This window comes from Netta rufina (genome assembly GCF_964035555.1).
Source record: "Netta rufina genome assembly, chromosome: 2".
Taxonomy (NCBI): domain Eukaryota; kingdom Metazoa; phylum Chordata; class Aves; order Anseriformes; family Anatidae; genus Netta; species Netta rufina.
Window position 1 is genome coordinate 10,858,952 of NC_140124.1, and position 22,324 is coordinate 10,881,275.

General features: G+C 38.8%; 1 protein-coding gene across 3 annotated transcripts in view; it reads right to left on the bottom strand.

The window, feature by feature from the left end:
* Nucleotides 1-22,324, bottom strand: part of DIP2C (disco interacting protein 2 homolog C) — a 311,358-nt gene that overhangs the window by 4,891 nt on the left and 284,143 nt on the right. For all 3 annotated transcript variants that reach the window (XM_084281851.1, XM_084281850.1, XM_084281849.1), the window contains 4 exons: nucleotides 7,356-7,413; nucleotides 6,444-6,518; nucleotides 5,109-5,283; nucleotides 3,390-3,513 (listed from right to left, as the gene is read on the bottom strand). In XM_084281851.1, coding sequence (XP_084137977.1) covers nucleotides 3,390-3,513; nucleotides 5,109-5,283; nucleotides 6,444-6,518; nucleotides 7,356-7,413 — 432 coding nt within the window. The remainder of the gene's footprint in view (nucleotides 1-3,389; nucleotides 3,514-5,108; nucleotides 5,284-6,443; nucleotides 6,519-7,355; nucleotides 7,414-22,324) is intronic.

A 22,324-nucleotide genomic window follows, 5' to 3' on the forward strand; every position in this document is an offset into this window, starting at 1 on the left:
TGCTTTGGAAACGCACCTTTGCCCAAAAGTTAGCTATGAAAATGTGTTCCAAGTTGATGCTTAGCAGACTTTGGGAGAAAAAGTACTTATTATTAAACAAGCATATTTCATTTTCAGATTCTGCAAAAGTATTGTTTGACAGAATTCTTATGGGCTTATGTGTTTATTGATCTGGAAAACTAATGTGTACTCAGAGAAAGGTTGTGCAGGCTCCTTTGGACTTAGTACTGCTATGAAATGAATTTTATTTTGTAATCTTGTTTTCACAGAAGTTCTAGTGAGCTGCACAAGCATCTAAGTTAATGCTAAATACATTTTAACAAAAAAGCCTGGGAGGTTTTATTAAAATATTAGATAGCGGTTGAAACCATGCCTTAAACCTACTGTTAGCTTGTTATTTGGGAAAACTGTTCATGGAAAGACTTAAAAGGAATGCCCCTAAAACACAGCTTGGGAGAAACTGGTTTGTCTGAGTCCAGCAGACTGATACCCCAAACCTTCATGAAGCTGCTCGTAATTCCTAGCGTCATTGGCACTCCTAAGGGGGTCTCAATTTATTTTGAAACTTGTTAATGAAATTAATTAAAAATTTCATATGCCATGATTCCAACTCAATGGTAACCACTGTAAATAAAATAAAAAAAAAGATCATCCTTTACGTTCCCACCAGTTGAGATGAATTTATACCGGCCAGCATGTATCACTTATGAATGTATTAAACTTCTAGCCCTGACAAAACAAATGAATAAAGAAACAAAACCAGGCATGATTTTCCCAAGAAATCACAGTCACAACCAACAGATGCAACACAGCCAGTGCAGTGAGCTGGGAACAGCCCCTCCTGCTGCTTCCATCTCACTAACTAGCAGGGAAAAGCAAGGAATTTGTTGAAATACCTCCAGAAATATAGGCCCATAGTAATTTCCTTCTCCAAATATCTTGTGGAGCTTTACCTACTTGTCATTATGCACAGAGAGAAAACCACTTCCTAGCAAATTCAAGGAAAGTATGTACTGCTCCTCCTTCAAGGCTTTGGAGCTAACAGGAGCCAACAATGTGCTCTAATTGAATTACACACACACACGGTATTTCTCAAGGTACTCTGCATTATTAAAAACACTTTCCGAAATGTTTGGTGCACTTATACATCACAATGAAAATGTACTATGTGCCGTTCTGTTGCTTGTTACATTTTGAGACACAGGAGGTCTGAAGTCAGAGGTTGCTGATTTTGTGCTGCTAAAATTTGTTAAGAAAAAAAGAATAATTGTAAATGACCTTTACAGATCCTCAATAACAGAAGCTGCACAGCAGGATCATGTATCGGTCAACAAGTCCCTGCTTTCCTCACTAGTGGTAAATGTTACAAAATGAGCATGTTTCTTTGAAGCTGTTTTTACAGTTTATGGACTGGACATAGCCAGTAGCTTTTGTTTGCAATAGGTATCAACGCCATTAAGTTAAATCCTTAATGGGTCATTGTAAAGTAAACAACAATGGCCTCCAACAAAAAGAAAGAAACTAAAGAAAAGCATATACAAGGTAAATATACAAGGAAAGATTTTACTGTCTATTATTTTGTCAAGGAGTCTTCACCAAGGACAAGAAGAGGATATCCAGGAGAAGTTGAGTGAGAAAAGTCAAGGACAGTCAGGACAATGACTGTAAAGGAAAACTTCACGCTGGTGACTTGAGGGAATGATTAGGTGGACCACTGGGTAGGAAGAGGTTGGGCACTATAAGCAAGCCAGATGTTGCTTTGAACATCTGTGTGTCCATTTTCTGCAAGGACCACATCAGAAAAATCTACCTCACCAGAAACCTCTCCTCCCTGAGGGAAAAACAACTCTGAAGACTTTTAATGTTTGCCTTTCAGCAAAGGGCAGTAAGCATCACATGTTTCCTGACATCTTATTCATGTGTCTTGTATGTTATCACCCAGCTACTGGGGAGAGTTAAGGCACAAAGAAGTGTTTGCATGTAGTTCAATCATCTTGCAGAAATTCAGCAGCTCTTCTCCTTAGTCCTCCCAGCCTACCCCAACCCTTTTTGAGTTGCTCCTATTCCCCTCAGGATTTTCACGGTAAGAGAGGGGAAGGGTGGAATGGTATTCCCAAAAAACTCTCAGTGGTTTTGAGAAAATATATAATTTAAGACTTTTTTGCCACTGAAACCAGTGATGGCCATTTCTGCAGTATGATATGGCACCTTCATTCATTGCCCATGAGCTCACACTTTGAGGACACACAAATCTCTGACAAACAGGTACTGCTGAACACATGGATTTATGAATCTGTAGCCATCTTATAATAGAGTTGTCCCTGGTTATCTTTCTATCCATTGATGATAAGAATATAACACATATGAAAGGAGCATTTTTCAGTATCCTTTAAGTGTTCCTACTGGTCTGTATGAGGACCCAGTATCCTCTACCCCACGTAATGCCAGCACAAGACGACTGTGTCACCAGTGGCAACGACTGAGGGAGCCTGCAATCAGGTAAAACCTCAGTTACAGTCAGATGAGCAATTAACTACCTCAATTGTAACAGATATTGAAGAAAAAAGCAAAGCATTGTGACTGTAGAAACTGGTATGGTCCTTAGGCTTCCTTAGTAAGTCCACAGGCCACACCTTGCAGACAGGACTGAAGAGAAAAATGGGGAGTCATATCTTATACTAGCTGAATTGCTCTACGTGCTATGACAGTTTTTTTTTGGTTGAAAGGAAAAGGCTGAGCTGAGGTTAGATCAAAACAAAACAAATACCTGATTCGGTCTTCTGATGCAAGAATAATGAAAAGCAAATTGTTCTCGAGATGGCCTTAAGAAATGATTACCTGCTGCATGCGTTTGATGATGTGATATGTTGATTAAGACAACATCACTATTAACTCATTGATTTACTGCTTCAATTTCCATTGCTTGATTTATTAATAACTAATTCAAAAGTAACAGTGTGTTCACTAATAAAGTTTATTAGCGTGTTCATTTATTTAAAATGTTTGCTTGCTTACTCCTTCTAATAACAACACTCTTAAAGCTTGAGTCTTTTTTTTCCTGGTTAGAATATAAATCTCAAACTCCAAGAAACAGCTACTGACCTACCTGAAAGCAGCTTGGTTCTCTCAAATTAAGAGTTTAACCTTTCACTCATACTTAAAAACACACACAAAAAGGAAACAAATTGAATGATAACAGAAAACAGTCCTTCCTGATTAAATTTTCTAATGAAAAGTTTCATCCTAAAGATGCATTTACCACTGAGTTATAAATCCTGTGACCATCCTGACAGACCATTTCCTGGATCAATTGCAATATCCAAGCAAAACCCCAGACATTATAGATATTTCAGCTTTATATAAGAACTGTGCTGTTATATAATCCTTACCATTCTGTGATGCTCTTGTGTGCTCTAATTACAGAGGTCTCAATATCGATTGGATGATACCTCATCCCTCGTAACTCCATGGCTTCATCTAATGCACCCACAACATAAAGTGCATCATGGCGTTCTGTTTGTAAGGGGAAAAAAATAATAATGATTCTGTTTTCTAGAACACTAGGTGACAAAAATGTTCACATTAATAAGCGAGTAACATAAGTGTAACATTTATAAATTACCCTCAAATTTATGAAACACCTAAGTAATTTCCAAACTAATAAGCAATTTGCATTGCTGAAATGCAGCAGAAAGCAGAAAAAAAAAAAAAGAGGAATGTAGAAACACTATTCCCATGTGACAAAGAAAGGTGGAACTCTTTACCCAAATACAGTGAAACAAATTCCTTTTGTCTTGAAGGTGGATACAGAAAAGACTCATTCTTTTTTTAAGGCAGCCCTAAGTAGACAATAGACTTCTTGTTTCTCACTCTCTCTCTTTTTTTTTTTTTTTTTTTTTGAAAGAGAAAGGATGGACTTGACCCTAACAGTATGGAATATGTTGTTCCAGTAGCTTTGAGAAGGTCAGTTAAGGTGTGCTACAAAGGTTTGCATCAAGAAGCAAGAAATACTTGCTATGTGCTACCCAGCAAATTGCTCATTAAGACAGATGGCAAGCTCTGAAGAATAATTCTCTTGTATGAATTTTTATTGACTAAAGAAATAAATGAGGCTGAAATGAGACTTTTAAAAAGATATCAGGTTGATAATAAACTTCTGCACGTCATACATAAAGGAAATAATATTTGCTAATAGACTTAAAAGCGGATTACTAATTCTTTTTATGTTAACTCAGACAGTTGCACAGTGGTAATGTAATGGCCATATTACTTCTACCAGCAATACAGGGCAGAGAACTTTCTGCACAGGAAGCCAGAAGTGGGAGCAGAACGGAGATTTTGCAACTTCCATGAGAAGATTTAAGCACTTTACATGCTTTAGGTGCTTCATTGTCAGAGACTCCTGCATTTTCCCAAGGGTGGTCTATCAGTACGAAACACAAAAAGGCTACACAACTGTGCTCGGCAAAAAGCCACCTCAAGTAACGTGCTCCCAAGTAGAGACTTTCAGTCCTGCTGTGTGCCTGGCAGTGCTTGGTTGCTGCCATGTGCACACAAGATAAGGGATGTCAGAAGGAGATAGAGTGAAATCCTGTATGTTCGTGACGGAAAACCAAATGCCCCATAGCTTCTCCTGCAGGCTACTGCTCGCACTGTGTTTCAGTAACCTTCCCTGGCAGTTCTAAAGACAGAGACATTCAAGAAACGGGCAGTTTCTGTAAATAAGTTTATAACAGAGGAAGAAGGTGGTTGTTGGAGTCAGGACAGGGCCCAGACGCACACCAGGGCTTTGTGTACATGAACATATGGCTGTGGATATGACTGCAGGAACAAATTCTGAAGCACTGGGCACATTAACAGTTGGAAATAGTCACTGGTGGAGGGACTTTGTAGCACCCAAGGTATGGAAAAGGAAAAGCAACTGCTTCAGCAAGAAAAAAACGTCATTTGTTTTATTTTCTGATTGTTTAGCTAAGGCTTTTTTTGTAGTTCTGAGGGCTTCACAGACTGAACATGTCAGATAGCGCAAGCCAAGAGACACAGTGCCAGCCTGAACCTAATCCAAATCATGTGCACAAACCCTTGGTAGATGAGGAGAAACCTCTTACCTCCATTTGCATCTGTGAGCTCTGTTCTTCGCAGGAACCCCAGATAGCCAGTTCGAGCCCAAATAGTCTGTGTGTCTCCAAAGCTGAGTCTTGAATTGAAGTGATCCGATTGCAAAGATTCATCTCCATATATGGTAAAATACCCACTGGCATTGTGAGTGCTGTGAACCCATATCTAAGTTAAAAGCAATTATACTGGTATTAATTAAAGTAGCTTTCCAGAACAAAGCATTGTTGAAAATTCTTGATGCAAATATTTTTAGTCATAGCTAGATAATACACATAACAGCAGATAATGCCTTTTAACTGTTTCTGACCCATTTACGGGCATGGTCATGACCCAAATCTGACCTCATTGAAGTCGGAGTGCTGCTTGGAGGGGAATGCAGCAGCCACAGCTACAGGGACACCCTCCTTGCAGCCCTCCGGCCCCAGACCTGCACAGCCCCCTTGAACTGTGTTAGCTCTGAGCTCTGCTTGGGCTACGGCAATTTTCAGAAACTCCTTTGGACACAGCACTCTTTGCATAGTTCCCCATGTCTGGTTCAGTGAATTTGCTCCAGCAGGGCATCCTTCACGAATACCAGACAGACAGATACCTCCAACAGCACTGGTGCAGTGTGATTGTTTACAACATTAGAAATAGGATTGAAATTATTTTAAAGGTAGTGGCCTGGCACCTTTATGTATGGAGAAGGATTCATTTCGTCGAACTCAAGGTATCATGGAAATATTCCAAGTTCATAGCAATGAAATCTTCCAAATGAATCTCACAAATCAGATTGTAATCTTAATTATGACTAAGCAAATCTTTCATTTTGTTAATTAGAACTTTAATTGCTCATTGAAAATAACATTTTAAGTTTTTTTTTCTCTTTCTAGAAACATAAAATAAATTGGAAAAACATATAGCCTTGCTCAACTCAGCTAATGAGAGCACTTCAGTGCACTGAAGCACAGTGATTATAAAGAGAATAACACTAGAAACCCATCTAGCTGAAATTAGACTAATCAATAAACTTAGTTTTTCATGTAAGTTTTCATCGGAATTAGTCAAGCATGAAGTAGAAAATGTAGTTAGAGAAAGCCAATTTTTTTCAAATTCTTTAATAGACAAGTTGTTATTAGTATTTATCAAGTATGTTCCTAATAATTTTAATAATGGTATGAATATCATGCTACACACTTCATATACTATAAAGGTCTTCATCATTCGCAATTTTTTAACCCGGCATTTAATAAGATGTATTACAGTAAACCACTAGCATACATGCTGACAGCTTTATCCCTGCAATTTAGTTCCAAGTACACAAAGGTGAAGTTTTCATGACTCACCTCACCAAGATGAGAATCTCCTAAGGGTCCCTTTGTTTCTGGATTAGCAATAATGATTCGTACTCCTGGCAGGATCTATTGAAAGAAAGCGTGAAGCAATGAGAAAGCAGATACTTGTGCAATCATGTGCTAACTTCCTCACCAAAAACAAACAAAAACATTTTATAAGAAACTAGAAGACATCCCTAAAAAATTAAAGTAGACATACAGAATAAAACACTAAAATAGCCAATCAATATAATAAATTTTGAGATATTTGGGAAAGGCTACAAAACCCCTTTGTAAAAGCTGTTCCATCATTAAAAACTTAGAAATCAAACGTTCATCTACAACACAAAAATCCTAACAAATGGCTCCAATTCTTTCTGACAGTACGTACCAGAATAGGAAAAAAAAGCCCTGTTCATATGAAACTTTAGTCTGAAACAAAAAGAAAGCCCTGGAGGCACCATGTGCTCTCTTAAGAACAAGGCTCTTGCCAGTGACTTCATGTAACGGGCTACAGAGGTGGACAGATGTTAAACCCTAAAATAGAAAAGGGACAGCCTGTCCCCACAACGATACTGCCCACCACGCCGGGTCCCTCTGCAGATGGTCAGCAGCCATCTGTGAGTAAACAAGTGAAACAATGACAATCTCAGACCGGTTCTCAGTGGAGATGGATCCGCATCGATAAAACTGCCTGTACTAGTAGTGCACTCGTTGCCTGTTTGTATGGTGAGATGCAGGGTTTGGGAGAGCTGTAATAAATCAGTTACTGCCGCTGGGCTGCAACTCCATCAGCAAAGAATAGTCTGCACAGTTGATAAAGCCTTTCTGAACATTAGATTCATTTAAAGAAGGAAAAGAAATGGAAATTCACTGAAAATATTTACCGTGAAAGAGATGTTTAAATCTCCTTTCAGTACTTACTTTTCCTGACTCCATCAGGGGCAAACTATGTGGAGATCCTCTTTCTACTAAACGAACTCTGTAAAACACATGTAAAAATAATATGCATAATACATGGCTGCATTTATTTGATTTCCATTAACATTTATTTCTAAAAGGAAGGGTTGATGGCTGCAGAGATTAATGCTATTTTTGGAACAGATGAAGCTTATATCCTCTAGAACATACTCAGGCCCAATATTTAATCTTAGTCAAGACTTATGGCTGGGAAAATAATGAAAAAAAGATGTGCATGAACATTTGCCTATATATTAAAGTCTTCCAATGTAATTGGTGCCTTTTATTTATTTTTGATAGACTTTTGTAAATGGCATTCCAAGCAGAAAATTATTCACAACAAAAGGGATCTGAAATATTGATTTCCCACAAGAACATCATAAAAGTCAGGACACAGAAACAAAAGCATGCGAGCTGAGTGAGCAACCACATTCCACGAGTAGCTAATAGTTAAAATCAAAGTCATTCCTAAACAGCTCATAACCAGGCTTCAGCATGAAGTCTGCTTTAGCACTCTTATAATTATTTTCAATTGTCTGTGTTTGATAAAGATTTTATTAACAAAAAAAGAAAATATCAAATGAAAAATGTTACTACTGCCGAGGTCAGACCCTTTCTGGGTGTGACTCTCTGGTCTGTTCTCTTCCTTTCTTAGGTAACTCATTTCCTCACTAAAGGAACAGCAATGGCAGCCCTCCTGGGGTGGCAGGATGGTCTGGAAGGAAATTCCTCATTTAACATTAGAAAAATACTCAGCAGGTTAGAATGAAGGAGTCTGTCAGGTCCTAAAATGGCTGATTGGCTCAGCCAGTAGATGGCAAAGAAGTTTTTGGTAACATCTAGGCATTCCTGTATCCTCAGGGAGGTAACCTGAAAGCTCTAGCAGCCCATGAAACCTTAAACTTCCCACTCCTGCACGTTTTCATAATCTGCTTAACGGATCTAAATCTGTGCTTCCATCAAATGAGCAGTTCTTACCCCTTTCCTCCCCTCAACTGTTTGAATATGAAGAAAAAAAAGCCTGAGATACCAAAACCAAATCAAACCAAACAAATAAGAAATTAAAAAAAAAAAAAAAAGAAGAAGAAATGTCAGTAGAAGACAGGGCACAGGCAGGCATAGCTAGGAGTAGATGTGTGGAAAACTGGATCCAGTTAATGTGATCACAAACCTGTACTCAGTTAGGAGCAGTCAGGATACATCTTTTTTGGGCTGTTTTGCCATCTTTTTATAGCTGGAGTACTGCAGCACTCCGTTTGGGGAAGGAGGGATGAGACACAGAGACCTCGGCTAAAGGTCCCTATGGGGAAGAAGCTTTAGCAATTTCAGCCCCTAAACATAAAGGAGATGGAGAAAGATGTTCTTTTTTTTTCTTCTTCTTTTTTTTTTTTCCTTTTTTTTTTCTTTTTTTTACTATTTCTTTGCTCCAAAAGTTATCTAAAAGCTGTGATTGTCAAGGTCAAGGCAGGAACAGTGAACAGTGTTTTATCTGCAGTGCTGGGAAGTCTCTCAGCCTTGATGGATGGGGCAGGGCACATCACTGTGAACAGTTTCTCCCACTAAAAACATGAGTTCCCAGCAACAACCCAAGTTCCCAGCAATTTCAGAGCACTTTTCTAACTAATTTTGAGATGAAATGGATGCAAAGTGCCCTACAAGGGGTGCTGCCTGGAGCAGCCATGGTTAGGCAGCTGCAGCCTGACCTGCCCTCCTGAAGGTGCACGCATGCTCTGCCGACAAAAGTCCCAGCTGGAGCCAGAAGCTGTTGGGCTGCTGTGGGTCAGCAGAAACCCAGGAGCTCCACTATAAGGTGTACATGCATGGCTTAAGTCATGCTACTCTATAAAGGACATGTCTACATAAGGCACACTTGAAATGCTGTTCAAAAGGCCAGCCAAATCATAGGTGTTTGGGAGTATGCAACAAATGGTTTGAAAATAACTCAATGCATATTGAAAAAAAAATCAAATATTGCAAAAAGCAGTTGTTAATTAATGCCTACTTTTCTGCCTTTATATATATATATATATATATATTTTTTTTTTTTTTTCTGTAAAATCTCTATTAGTGCAGAAAAAAAAAAAACACCTTTAACTGAACTCTTTCAAGCAACTGACATCTCTGGTTTTCAGATCTGTAGTTACAGAAAGGTGGCTGTTCCTAGAAGAACTAGTCACCATCCCAGACACTTGGTACCTCCTTTAACAGAGTTACTTCATTCATTATTTACCAAGATTTGACAAATAGATTTGATTTTAAAAAAGAGACAATTCAAAAAAAAAAACAAAAAAACACAGCCATATGAAGTGGCAAAAAGGACAGTGTGACCAACATCAGGGAATATTTTATTTGAATTTGAGATTCAAATAATTCTTTTAAAAAAATATTTTTAATATAATATTTAAAACATTACAAAATATTTAAAATATAATATTTAATAATATTTAAAAATAATTCCATTTTGATATCAGGAGCAAAAACACTCTGGGGCAGGAAAAGTATATCTTAGAGCTGTCCAGTTTTGTAGGGATTCTGCTGGCCTTTGCTCCCTTTCTGGCATCAACGATGGGCTGCTGAATTCCAGGCCTTGTAGGAATCACATACAATAAAGCATGTATAACAAAGCTATACATTTAAAAACCAGTGAGTGACTACTGGAAATGAATCAACATTCATAATTCTGACCATCCCTTTCCCCTGTCCTTTCAGCATCTGTGCCTCCCACCTTGTTATTGCTAGCACACTCTTCTAGCTCCCTTCTCCAGCTATTTCCTTTAACCTCGTCTGAATTTTAGCACATGAAGATCCAGAAGGTGCAATTTCTCAGTTTCCAATTCTGTTAAAACTCTCCCACTATGTGCTTTCCTCCTCGTATCCCCTCAGAAATATCACAGCAGTGCACTAAACATAGAAGCATTTCTTGGAGGTTTTCTGCTAGGGCTCTGGTAGTGCTCAAGAACTCAGACTCCATTTTAAAAAGCTTTGGCTAAGCTCACAATACATTTGGGAGCATGCTGTTAAACCTCTAACAGCTCTGAAATAATAAAAGATATTTTGCCACAGAGAGATTCAAAAAAAAATAGAAGTGCAACATTAGATTCTGATGTTACTGTCTCCTATGTGCATACTTAATTTTAAGTGCATAATAGTCTTACTAACTCTATGGGGACTAGTACAGTGAATAAATTATGGACATTATGCAATAGTTTTTTAAAATTAGTTTTGCTCTGTCTCATCTTAAAATAATTCAATTGTTCCCACTCCTCTCCCTGGAGATTTCCATTTTTGCACTGACAAACAGACAGCAGAGATGACTGAGAACTTCTTCACCTCCCCTCCCTCCCGAGCGGCACCAAGCCTGCCTGGTGGGCAAGAGGCAGAGCCTAGGGCTCCTCAGACCCAGGAGAAATACCACCTCTGAATCACACAGGTGATGCTGGCAAAGGAGCTCAGGGCTCCTTATGACACCGCTTCTCAAAATTTAGAGTTCACAAATAATCGTAATGTGCTCCCAGGCATCAGAGCTGCAGGAAGGGCAAGTCCCGTTTCTCTGCAGTGCTCCAGCTGGTGAAAAAAAGTCTCTTACAAAGTGAGTGTAGAGCCTTCCCACTGCTTCCTACTGCCTTCGAGTCACGCTGGGAAGGGCAGAAGAGAAGATGGCAGCAGAGCCAGCCTGGGCAAAGAGCCCAAAAATCAAGTGGATGGGATGAAAATGCTGCCCTTGGGCCTGAAAGCTAGTTTTGCACCTTCTGGTGGTTTGCAGCCAAGCTGAGAGGGAAAATATAAATGAGTGACCAAATGAAGGGAAAATGCGGGCTTTCTCTCCCACCTAAATGTCTCACTGGGGAGGAGAGGCAAAAGATGTTTAAGAATCATTGGACTGTTACAAAGCGATAAGCAATGATGATGCACAATTAATCTGTTGTATTTATATAGTAGGGTAGGAGAGAGTGTAATTATTAAAATTTTCTTCTCTGCTACCTAAGAATTAGTCCTTTTTTCTAAAAAATAAGAACCTGTAACCGGCGATGTGCAGTTGAGAAAGCCTCTTATGTTTCAAAGCCCAGCTAATGGGATTTAATATGAAAGGCAGCTATAACATTAATATGTGCTTAGGTTTTTTTCTTGTTCAATTTAATATATTGGATGGATTTCATCTCCTCGACTCTTACTATAGAAAACTAGGACTGAAATCTGACTTCAGAATGAAAACTGGCAAGCTATAACCAACTGGCACTGTAATAATCGTGTAATGAAGGGGATACAGAAATACAGTAACAATGTCTTTCTGCCTAACTATTTACATAAAGCTGCAAATTTTGTTTTCTATTTGGTGACAAAAGTTCTCCAAAATATGCTTCACAGCTTATCGGTATTCTCTTTAATCAACGAGTTTGTCAGCAGAGATATTAAAGAGTGCTTTGCGAATCAGGAGTCTGGAGCGCGCAGCGTGGTAGTAACCAACATCACGATGCCAAAACTGGGAAAACCTTCAAGCAGGGCTGTGTTACTGCACTGAGAGAGACTTCGGGCTCTGTGATTCTAATAGAGATGGAAAGAAACTATTAGGTCATCCAAGTCTCGCTCCCTGCCAAAAAAAGACTGTTCCCTGCAGTGCACTTACGAGTGCTTTGTCTACTCCGGTTTCGGTATTTCGAATGATAGGGCTTCTTCCACTTCCCCTCAGAATTTACTTCTCAGCTGAATGTATTTTATAGTCAAGAACCTTTTTATTGCCCTGTTTGGCATGAACTTTTTCTATCTTCCTCTTGGTATTTCTATCTGGCTCCCCACATACAGTTCAAAAGATTTTTCCACTTTTCTTGTTAAATATTTCAGCTACGGAGCTTGCCTTCCAAACTAACACTTGGCAAAACCCCACATCTTGAACTTTTATCTCTCCTTTAGAGCCATTCCCACAAGTCAATCCATAGTAACTGCCCTACACCTCCTTGCCAGTGTGCCAACATCTGCTGTTATCTAGCCTCGTGCAGTAGCACAGCATCTTCCATCACCACCAGATCTCATCTCCCTGCCTAGCCTACCAACCCTGAATTTGTCTTCTCCCTCTTACCTCGAGTGGTCTGTTCTCACACCATGCTGCCTTGCAGTCATGCCAGCTTGGCAGTCCAGCTTTTTGGTTTCTTTAACATTACCTATTCTGCAGGTATTTTACTTTTTTTTCAGTAGCTGACTTGGAATGTTGTCATGCTTGAAAAACTTCAGCAACAAAAACTAAAGGAAACCAGATACGATACGATGTAAGTACAGCCTAACACATATTGAAAATACACTGAATATATAAAAATATTGATATGTGTCTCCTAGGCCCTTTCCTTGGCCACAGCCTTTCTGTGGCAGGAAGACACAGCTGACGGGCTCCTTGGTTTCATTCCAGCCTTATTCCTTAAAATTTCTTGCTGATTGTCATCTTATCTTAGAAATTGAGGTTGTGGGGAAAAAGTGGATATTTTCTTATCATGCAAGAAATTGATGTTTAGAAATTTTTATGTACTGAACTGGAACGAAGAGGTGAAACATGAAGCCAAGTTGTAAACTGAAGCTGAAAAAAATGCTGCAGGTCAAAAAAAGAGGTTACTTGAGTTTAGTTTTTCAGTATTTTCTTTTAAGTTAAGTCTCCAAACTAAAAATGTTTTAACAATCATCATGAGCAAAAATTCAAAAGTTAAAGGAGGGTATTTTGACCATTTTGAAAATTTTACCTTTTTTTTCTTAAGTTGTAAAAGGTCTGTCAAAACTGACTTTTCCAATTTCAACAAAATGGTCTTTCCTGGTGGAAAAAAAACTCTTACTTCATCAGAAATTTTAACTGAAACCTAATTTAGCATTTGATGTCAGAGGGCATGCACTTTTGTGTAGCTATATCCCATAACCCAGCTGTGATTTAAATGGCCCTGTATTAATGCCATTATCAACACCTTTCAGACACATACCACTACCTAAAAGAAGTCTTTGACACTCAAGACTTTCAGTGCATCTTCTCTTTTTGCAAACAATAACATATTTTTACACAAACTATTCCAGAATTCACACGTCAATGAGCTCATTCTACCCTAAAATGAAAATATCGATCCAAGAAGAAGATAAGCTCTGCCTGTCAAGGTGAAATACCCTGTTCAAATAGCCAGATCAGAGAAGTAGGAAGATGGCACAGCTGAACACTTTGGCTGAAGGGAAAATCTAGATAATGAAGACTTTCCCTGCATCATCCTGGTTTCCTCAAAGCACTTTTCTTCTCATTGCATGACAAATTCAGATAACAGATAAAAGACAACAGAGAGTGAAAAGGGGAGTTTTGGGGTTTAGGCAAACTTTATCCAACAAGATGAACAACCATTAAATCTTCTGTATGTCTAGGACATATTTTAATCCTGTTAATTTTATAATCAACAAGTTCAGTTAAAAATTGGCACTAATGCACTTCCATTATTGTAAAGACTTTATTCACTGTAAATCTAAATTGTACTTCATGTCCCAAACTCCCTGAGGTCAAAAGCAAACCAGTTCCTATCCTTGGCTGAACAAAGAAGCAGAGAAGGTTACACAAGGACCTAAGACAATGCAAAAAGCTGTAAAGCAACAAATGTATGAGTGTAATGAATAAAAAGCTGTAAAGCAGAATGAGGTAGGAACTCAGGTTCAGGAAATGAGCATTCTAAATTTTGGAGATTAAAAAAAAAAGTAATAGTCATTTTATCATAAATGGCTATGGGAATATGCAAAAATAAATTTCATATTTATGTCTGTTTTTAGCTTTAAGGTACTGAAAAATGTTCAGATTTTATTATATGGGCATCACATTCAATTTGTTTAACTTCATAGATTGTGTAAAGCATAATGCACAACTATTTAAAGTCAGTGCAGTGGACTGGGACTGAAGAATCCCACCTGCCCCCTGGCTCTATCTCACACCTGTCGTGCCCCAGCAGGCAAAACATCGCATTTCTCTGTGCTTCAGGTTCATATCTGCAAACACAGGCATAATGCTGGTCTTAGCTTTTATCTTTTTATTTAGATTACAAGCCTCCCACGACACGTTGTTTATTGCTAATTGTTTTTATGGCACTTTTCATAATCACAGTTGTGAGCTGATGACTCTGTTTGATACAAAGCGCTTTTCTTATTTTGTAATGTTTTGTCTTCCCAGTTCTAACTGGGAAAAAAAGACCCCACACATAGGGAAAACTTTAATTCTAACAAATTTGTGACCTTAAAATTTTTTCATGGAATAGAATTACCCTATTTATTGTTAACAAATGATGGAAATAATTTTATCTTCCCCCATGCAATGTTATATCCTTCATTTACACAGCATTTTGAAAAGTGAAATTTCTGAAATCAAGTCCTCCCTGATAAGGCTCCTTTATCTTGCTACAAGCTTCAGGATTCACACCACCAGCTGACTCATGGAGCGGGCACCCTGCATTTCTGGGGAAGAATGTGCAAGAAGTTCCCTCTCCTTACCTACCACCAGAGACATTTCCAGTGCAAGAAGTTCAACATGTGGAGACACTTCTTTAGCGGAATTAAAACCACAGATGAACAGTCTGAAGAAAAGGCAGTAGTGCAATGTGCTGCAGTGCCACATGCACCTGAAGTCACTGGAGAGGGACCATCCTCACAGGAGGCTCACTGGGAACCCTGGCTGAGCTGCACAAGACTCTTCACATAAATAAGCTCATCATCTGCAAACAGATGCTTCTAGGATATAAAATCTTCAGGAGGATATGTGAGACTTGAAGCAGTATATTAAGAGCTATTGAATACAGCCATTTGTAAGGATATTGCATCTCTAACAAAGTTAGGGAGGGATCATTATATAAATATAGGACGTTTTTACTGTTTTTCTGAGTTCTCCTTCCCACACCCGAGTCATTCAGCATTCATACAGCCACAGACTGCTGACAACAGGAGCCAAAGGAGTGCCTGAGGCTAGCAAAGCTGGAGTGGGTCACAAAGGTGACAGAGCCCAATTCCCAGGAGTAACCACCAGCATGGCACCCACTGCTGAATTATTCATGGCAAATGACTGTCAGTGCGTGGGAGAGCAAAAGCCCTGTCTGTCCTCCTGCAAAGGCTGGCAAGAGAAGGAGAGAAAGAAAACACGGATAGAAAGCACTTAGGAAGCTACATCTCTTATGTACATCTCTCATATACATCTCTTAGAGCGTACTGCAGCTAGGTCTGCAGAATTTAAAAGGCTTGCTCCAAATTTTACATCTATTCATTAAGCATTTTTCCCTCCAAAGCAGTTGTTTCTGTTGTGAAATGCACTCTAAGGCTGCAGTATGGGAAAGCAGCACTTTTTCCTCTATTGCCGAAGCAGTAAATGTACTCTAGGTCAATGACTTTTTAATGAATCAGTGTTTAGTGGTCCATTAGATCAGGGAATCACAGAATGGCTGAGGTTGGAAGGGACCTCTGAAGATCATCTAGTCCATCCCTCCTGCTGAGCAGGATCAGCTAGAGCACTGTGCAGGATGGCATCCAGGTGGGTTTTGAATATCTCCAGAGAAGGAGGCTCCACAGCCCCTCTGGGCAACCTGTGCCAGTGCTCTGTCATCCTCACAGTAAAGAAGTGCCCCCCATATTCAGCCAGAACTTTCTGTATATCCCACAATGAGGAAAACAAAGCAAAATATGCTTCAGAATACACTATCTGTAAAAATCAAATACAAAGTACGTGCTATCTTTAAAAAAAGTAGAAGAATGAAAATGCCATTTTTTGGGAAGACTTTCTTGTATGTGTATGGCTAGACTCACAGCAAACTCCAAGAGGAAGAAAGAGAGAAGTATGGCTTTTAGGAAAGGAAGTGGAAGAATTTTTAACAAATACTTCTCAGAAAGGTAACCTGCCACCTTGTTTTATCAATTCCCAGCCTCCAAGACTGAAACAGACCTGGAACACCAACAGAAGCTTGCTATGTGCTGAAATGAGCAATCCCTTTTTTTAGGTAGCATCAGATATTCTTCAGGAATAAAAACGGTTTAATAAACTGGAATTATTGGACAGTTCAAAAATGGTTTGTGAAAACAAAAACCGAACATTTTCCACCTAGTTGTACTGTTTATGTTTGAAAAATGACATGCAAATGGCACGTGCAAACAATTATGTAAATGTACAAGTGCAATACACCTACTTTCCTGGAAAGCTAAGACTTTTTGTCTTCTCTTTGTACGTGTTTGACATGTACATGTCTTGGTACACGTTACAGTATTCCCCAGCCCCTCCATGGAAATATAACTGGAATTTCTCCATTTATAGTTAAGGTATTCTATGCCACATCTTCTTTCAAAATCCACCAGTAGAGCCAAACCTTATTGTCCTATTCCACTAAAAAGCTAATATTCTGTTCCCTTGAAAAAGACTTGATGAAATTAAAAATAGACTCAAGGGAGCAAATACCTCAAGGGCCTGTCCTTAGGGAGCACAGAAATTTCTTTGTAGGACTCCCACCTAGTTGAGCCTCATAACTCAGCCTGAGTGGAACAAGGAGGGTGGCTCCCATCTGAAAGTTAATGGCTGTTTGTCCCTTTCTCCCGCCCTGCAACTGAAGACGATTTATGCCTGGGACCGAGACATCTTTCAAAGCTCTTAAAAGAGGTGTATTTACAATTTTTGTTATAACTCTGGATCCTCTTTTATAAATAGTGCAATCCCTTAGACAATGTTCTAGACAGTTCAGTTACCCAGGTCATTAGCTGATTTCCAAATCACCGCCTAGTCGGCCACACAGAGGCTGAGCAAGGCTCTTGGTTCATCCCTTGGTGCAGGCAGCAACTGCAAGAGAGGACCTTTCCTCCAAGTCAGGCACACCAGGACTTTTCCTCTAAGTCAGAAGTTGAAGTTTTGCTATTAAACACATCATCCAGAATGAGCTTTTCTTTCTGGGAGACTTGTTTCCCAGAGATCAGAAAGAGTGCCAACAAGATTTTTGAGACAGAAACAAAATATAATGCCACTAAAAAGCCAAGGCTGGATTTTCTCCTGAGCAAATACGTGAAGAACAAGGAAGGTTTTGCCAGTACCATGACAGACAGCTTAGCTCTCTAATGAAATTCTACAAGTTAATGGGCAAAATGCCTAAAAGCCATACACTTCGACAAAGAATCCTCAAAATCAAACTGCATCACAGCTTAGCCTACTTAAAACTTGGAGGGTCTTAAGCTTTATTTTAAAGACCTCAGCCCTTCCTCCTTTAAAATGGAGAGCTAATTCTGCTGACTTTACAGTGGTGAAGGCTTTTCATTTCTCTATGACAATCTGTTTCTGTGATAATAGGAAGAAAAAAAGAGAAAACAAAACAAAACAGCTACAGGAACAGACAATCTTAAAAAAAGCATAGGTAATGTGTGACGCTTTAATTTTGGAATTAAAGTTACCTGTACCAGAAGATCCCTGAAGCTCAGGATGACTGGAATGGCACTGCTGAAGGTGGCACTTGACACGACAATTCGTAAAAGAGCTTATTGCTTAAAAGTACTGATGCTTTTCTGAGGCCAGTGATTTGCCAGGTTGGCGTTTTGAACAGTTCCCCAGGTATCTAGCACTTCAAACCTCAACACACTTTACACACGGTACCTACTGAATCACAGTGTAAGGCAAAGGTGGTGAAGTGTCAAAAGGGACAGCAATAGATCCGTATTACCCCTTCAGATCTCACACAGAGTCAATAATTGAGGACTGGGATTTTCTGTAACCTGCAAATGGATTCTGTGCACGGTAACCCATTACAGGAGCTGGGAAAGGCACTGCTCCCCAGAGCGTCAGGGAACAATTTTCCAGGTTTCTTTTCTGTAGCCATTGGTAGATTGCTTTCAAGTATGATTAATCAATTAATGCTTCACAAAGGTAACTATTTTATTGTCACTTGCCATTAGCATGTCCCTTTCTGACATGTTTCCCCCCAGTCTCTTTTCTCTACTACGTGACCATAAAATGGTTCCCCTCCATGCTGTGACTGTGCTGCAGAGCACGGCTGTGGCTGTAGCTCAGATAATTTAGCTAAGTAGCTCTTTTGTCTGGTAACCCTATAATAAGAGTATTTTTCAAGGTAGATGGAAAAGAAGTGCTTGAGAATTAGAAAAAAGCTCCCGTGGTTTTGTTGCTTGGTATTACTCAAAACAATGTATACACAACACGAAAGTTTCAATAAAATAGAGTGCAGAATGATAAACAATTGACAGGCAGGATAAAAGGCTATTTTTCTTTTCCTGCATGAAGTCTGAACTGCTGGAATACATTAAAATGAAGCCAAAGCCTTAACTGATTTCCTTTGACAGAGCCTGTATTTGAGACTGGGCTCAGTGTATAAGCAATCTATAATAATAAATCCTGTAATAAGTAACTGTTTTCACATATCTTTGAAACACTACCACTGTTCTTTTATTTTCTTGGGGAACGAGACTCAGAATTTCCATCCTCAGAAATCACCATTCTCAGGGGAACAATGTCTCCCAGCAAAGCTGACAGAAGTTCAGAGCTCTTTGAACACCCCAGAAGACCACAATGAAAAATCAGATTTAGCACAGCATATAAATACATTCCTAAGACATCAAGTCTGCTAATAACTTAAGTAATACAGGGAGCAGTTATTTTTAATTTTGGAAAGATTCACTAATTTACATAATTCCCAAAATATGACTATGACCCCATACGAAGACAAGACACCTATTTTTACAGACCTACTAACTGCTTGTTTAACAAATACAGTGGGAAATCAGACTAAAACAGTTTGTTTTAATGATGGAATAGGAATATTTCAGCGAAAGGTTTTGGATGCCACATCCCACATCACGAATACCTGCCAGAATAAAAAATGAGTAACTTGAACCAACATACATCCCACTGCCTCTACCTGGCCACATCCCACAGCTGGAGTTGGCTCCCTGTTTGGCGCCAGCTGTCTCACTGTGTCTGTGACCATGAAACCATCCAAGCAGCTCACCATTACATCCAGCTCAAAGGGAAATGGAGTAAACCACAAAAGGGTTTAATAATTCAATTCTTCTTACTGCACTGAAAAGAAACAGCCAGACTAAACTTGATGAAATTAGAATAATTCAAATGATCATTTAATGCGACTATTGCTTCACTAAAAGGAATACTGGAATTTAAAGACAGGATCAGAAGGATACGAGCGGTAAGGATGCCTGCATTTATGAAAATAGAGATAGAATAAAAAAACAAACAAACAAACAAACAAACAAACAAAAAACAAACAAACAAACAAACAAAAACAGAAAAAAAGAATACTGTTTATTAGCACTGACAAAGTGTTCGTTCTCGCTCATTTTTGGTACAAAATGTGGCTATAGTCCAATAATCAGTCTAAATGCAACTTGTAGCCAAAGTAAGAGAAAGCTGTCCAAGTGCATGTTAAATCTTAATACTGAAATCATTATAAATACATACACAACTTGATCAGTGGCTCTCTCCCCACTAGAAGTCTCTGATTGACCTCCAGTCCATCAGAGCTCACAAATTGTCACTACTGAAAAAGGAGACTGGGGATATTTTTGCCTGATTTTGGGGGTAGTGACAGACTGAACTGAATTTGTTTGCTTTTTCCTTTTTATTCTTTTAAAACAAACTCTGATATCAATGTAGGTCCTTCCTGTTCTTCACTTTAGGCAGGACAATGATTTTCATAATTTTGTTTTCTGTGTTGATAAGGTTTTGCTACAGGAAACAGTATCAGGATGCAAAGGGATCTTTATCTTTACAGCGGCTGCAGGAAATTTAAGTTTTAGATCAACAGTCGCCTTCAGGCATCATTGGATGATCCTTCAGCCCACTAATTTATGAGGAAATCTTCTATACTACATTTTAAATACAGAAATGCAGAAAAAAAAATGATTTTCCTATATTAAAATTTGGGAAAAAAATTCAAAGCAGTCAAAATATCTCATTTCAACATTTTTCATGATGCTTCACTTCTTATTCACACCAACTCAGTTTCAAATATAAGGCCATTCCAAAATTTAAACTAGCAGGCTAAATCAGTTACATTTTGAAAACAGTTTTGAATGATTTAATGATAAGTATCTTTTAGAATATATGCAACTATACTGAAACTTTTGAAAATCTAGCCTGACATCCCGAAGAGCATTTAAAAAATAGTTTTTCCCTGTCTATGTGAAAGGAAGATTTATTTTGGAACGCACATGAGGTCTAGTCTCAGTTTGATGAAGTGGCCATTTTTTCCAATTAAATTATTTTTCTACTAGGATATGACTTGCATTTAAATTCGTTATGTTGTACATTTTTAACCTTACACACATGTAGATATTGTTTTAAAGCATCCTCAATAAAAGGGATGCTTGGGCTTGAAATGTCCATCTTTAGTGCCATAAAAGCGTGGAAATGTTAAAAACTGTATATCTTTCAAGTATGTGGTATTCTGGTACAATGAGAAAGGAATCTCTGTCTCTTCTTCCAAGCACTTCTCAGCTTTTAGCATATTTAGGTATCTTGTGTTTAACCACCTGAAAAGCTTTCTGAGGAGAACATGACTGGTCCAAAATGATGATGGAGGGGTCTGAAAACCAGGGGAGTTCAGACAAATGTGAAAAGAATATATTTGTTCTATTTACTTACTTATTTATTTATTTATTTATTTTTATTTTTTAATACTAAGTTGTTTTCCCAGAAGCATTGGCAGAGAACTGCAGTCAATGGCATGGCAGGGTGCTGATACCTGGAGCTTTGTTGCATGCACATGGACATGTTTACATGACCTGGGCTGCACAGTGAACAAGCTACTGGGCCAGCGCAGCCTGCCAAGAGGCCAGCTCATGCACAGGGAAGCATTAATCCACCTACATGTATTTTGCTTTTTGGAGTTAACCTCTCCAGTAGTGCAGGGACATATAAGTCACCTGCTGCTAATTTGGGGGTCTTCTCTTGTGTTGTTGTTTAGTTTGTTTTTAATTATTATTGTTATTGTTATTATTTTTGTGTTAAGTGGCATAGGTGGGACAAGTCTGTCTTTACTTCTCACTTCTTTCTGACTCTTTACTTCTGGTGACACTGATTTTTAGAAGACGAATAGAATGATATTGAAGCATTTTGCTCTTGGGGGTGATGCTTCAATATCATCCTCCTGCTGTTAAGATGTTACTCAGTTTCCCAGACAGGTGTCTAATGCCATCTGGTGCTTGGGCCATCTGATTAGTGCTAGCCAATACAACAGGCAAGGCTGATGGAGTAGCTGTATCACCTAAAATTCCACTGGATGATCACTGTTAGGCAATTCAATGCTTTTTCTAGTACCACAACTGATGCCTGCTAATGACTGCTAATGACCCCTTGGCATCAGCTTCCTGAATCTCCGTGTGAACCCAGTCTCTTCCCGGATCTGGCAGTACTATGGCTAGAGCTCTAGGAACCCAGCAGCTAAACCTGTGGGCTGGGGGCTAAAACACACACACAGGCAGATTCAAAAGGTGTTTGAGAACCTCTAAACTAGCCCAAGAAATAAACCATCAGAATCCAGTGCAAGCTGGGAGGAAATGTCTAGTCTGATTGACCAAGCAGCTCTAGATCTCTGTCCAGATTGTACATGGCACAGGTATTTTGATCTAAACTGTTATCAAACAATGATATTTTGATAAGCTGTCAAAGCTACTTTTGCAGTAACTAGAAAGCATTATTATGCCAAGAAAAAAAAAAAAAAAAAAAAAGAATGATGTTCAGTCTTTCAGTCTTTTTCAAATTCTGGAGAATATCCTACAAAATAGAAAATAGAAAAAAATCCCTCACATTAAGTGTACAGTGTAGTTTTTCCATATTGTTGGGAGACTGGCTGACCTGCAAAGACGCAGTTGGTTGTTACTGTACACTCTCACGGCTACATGAAGCAATCTTTCAGTTGCTGCTAAGTGATAGTGACATTCGGTTCCACTAAAAT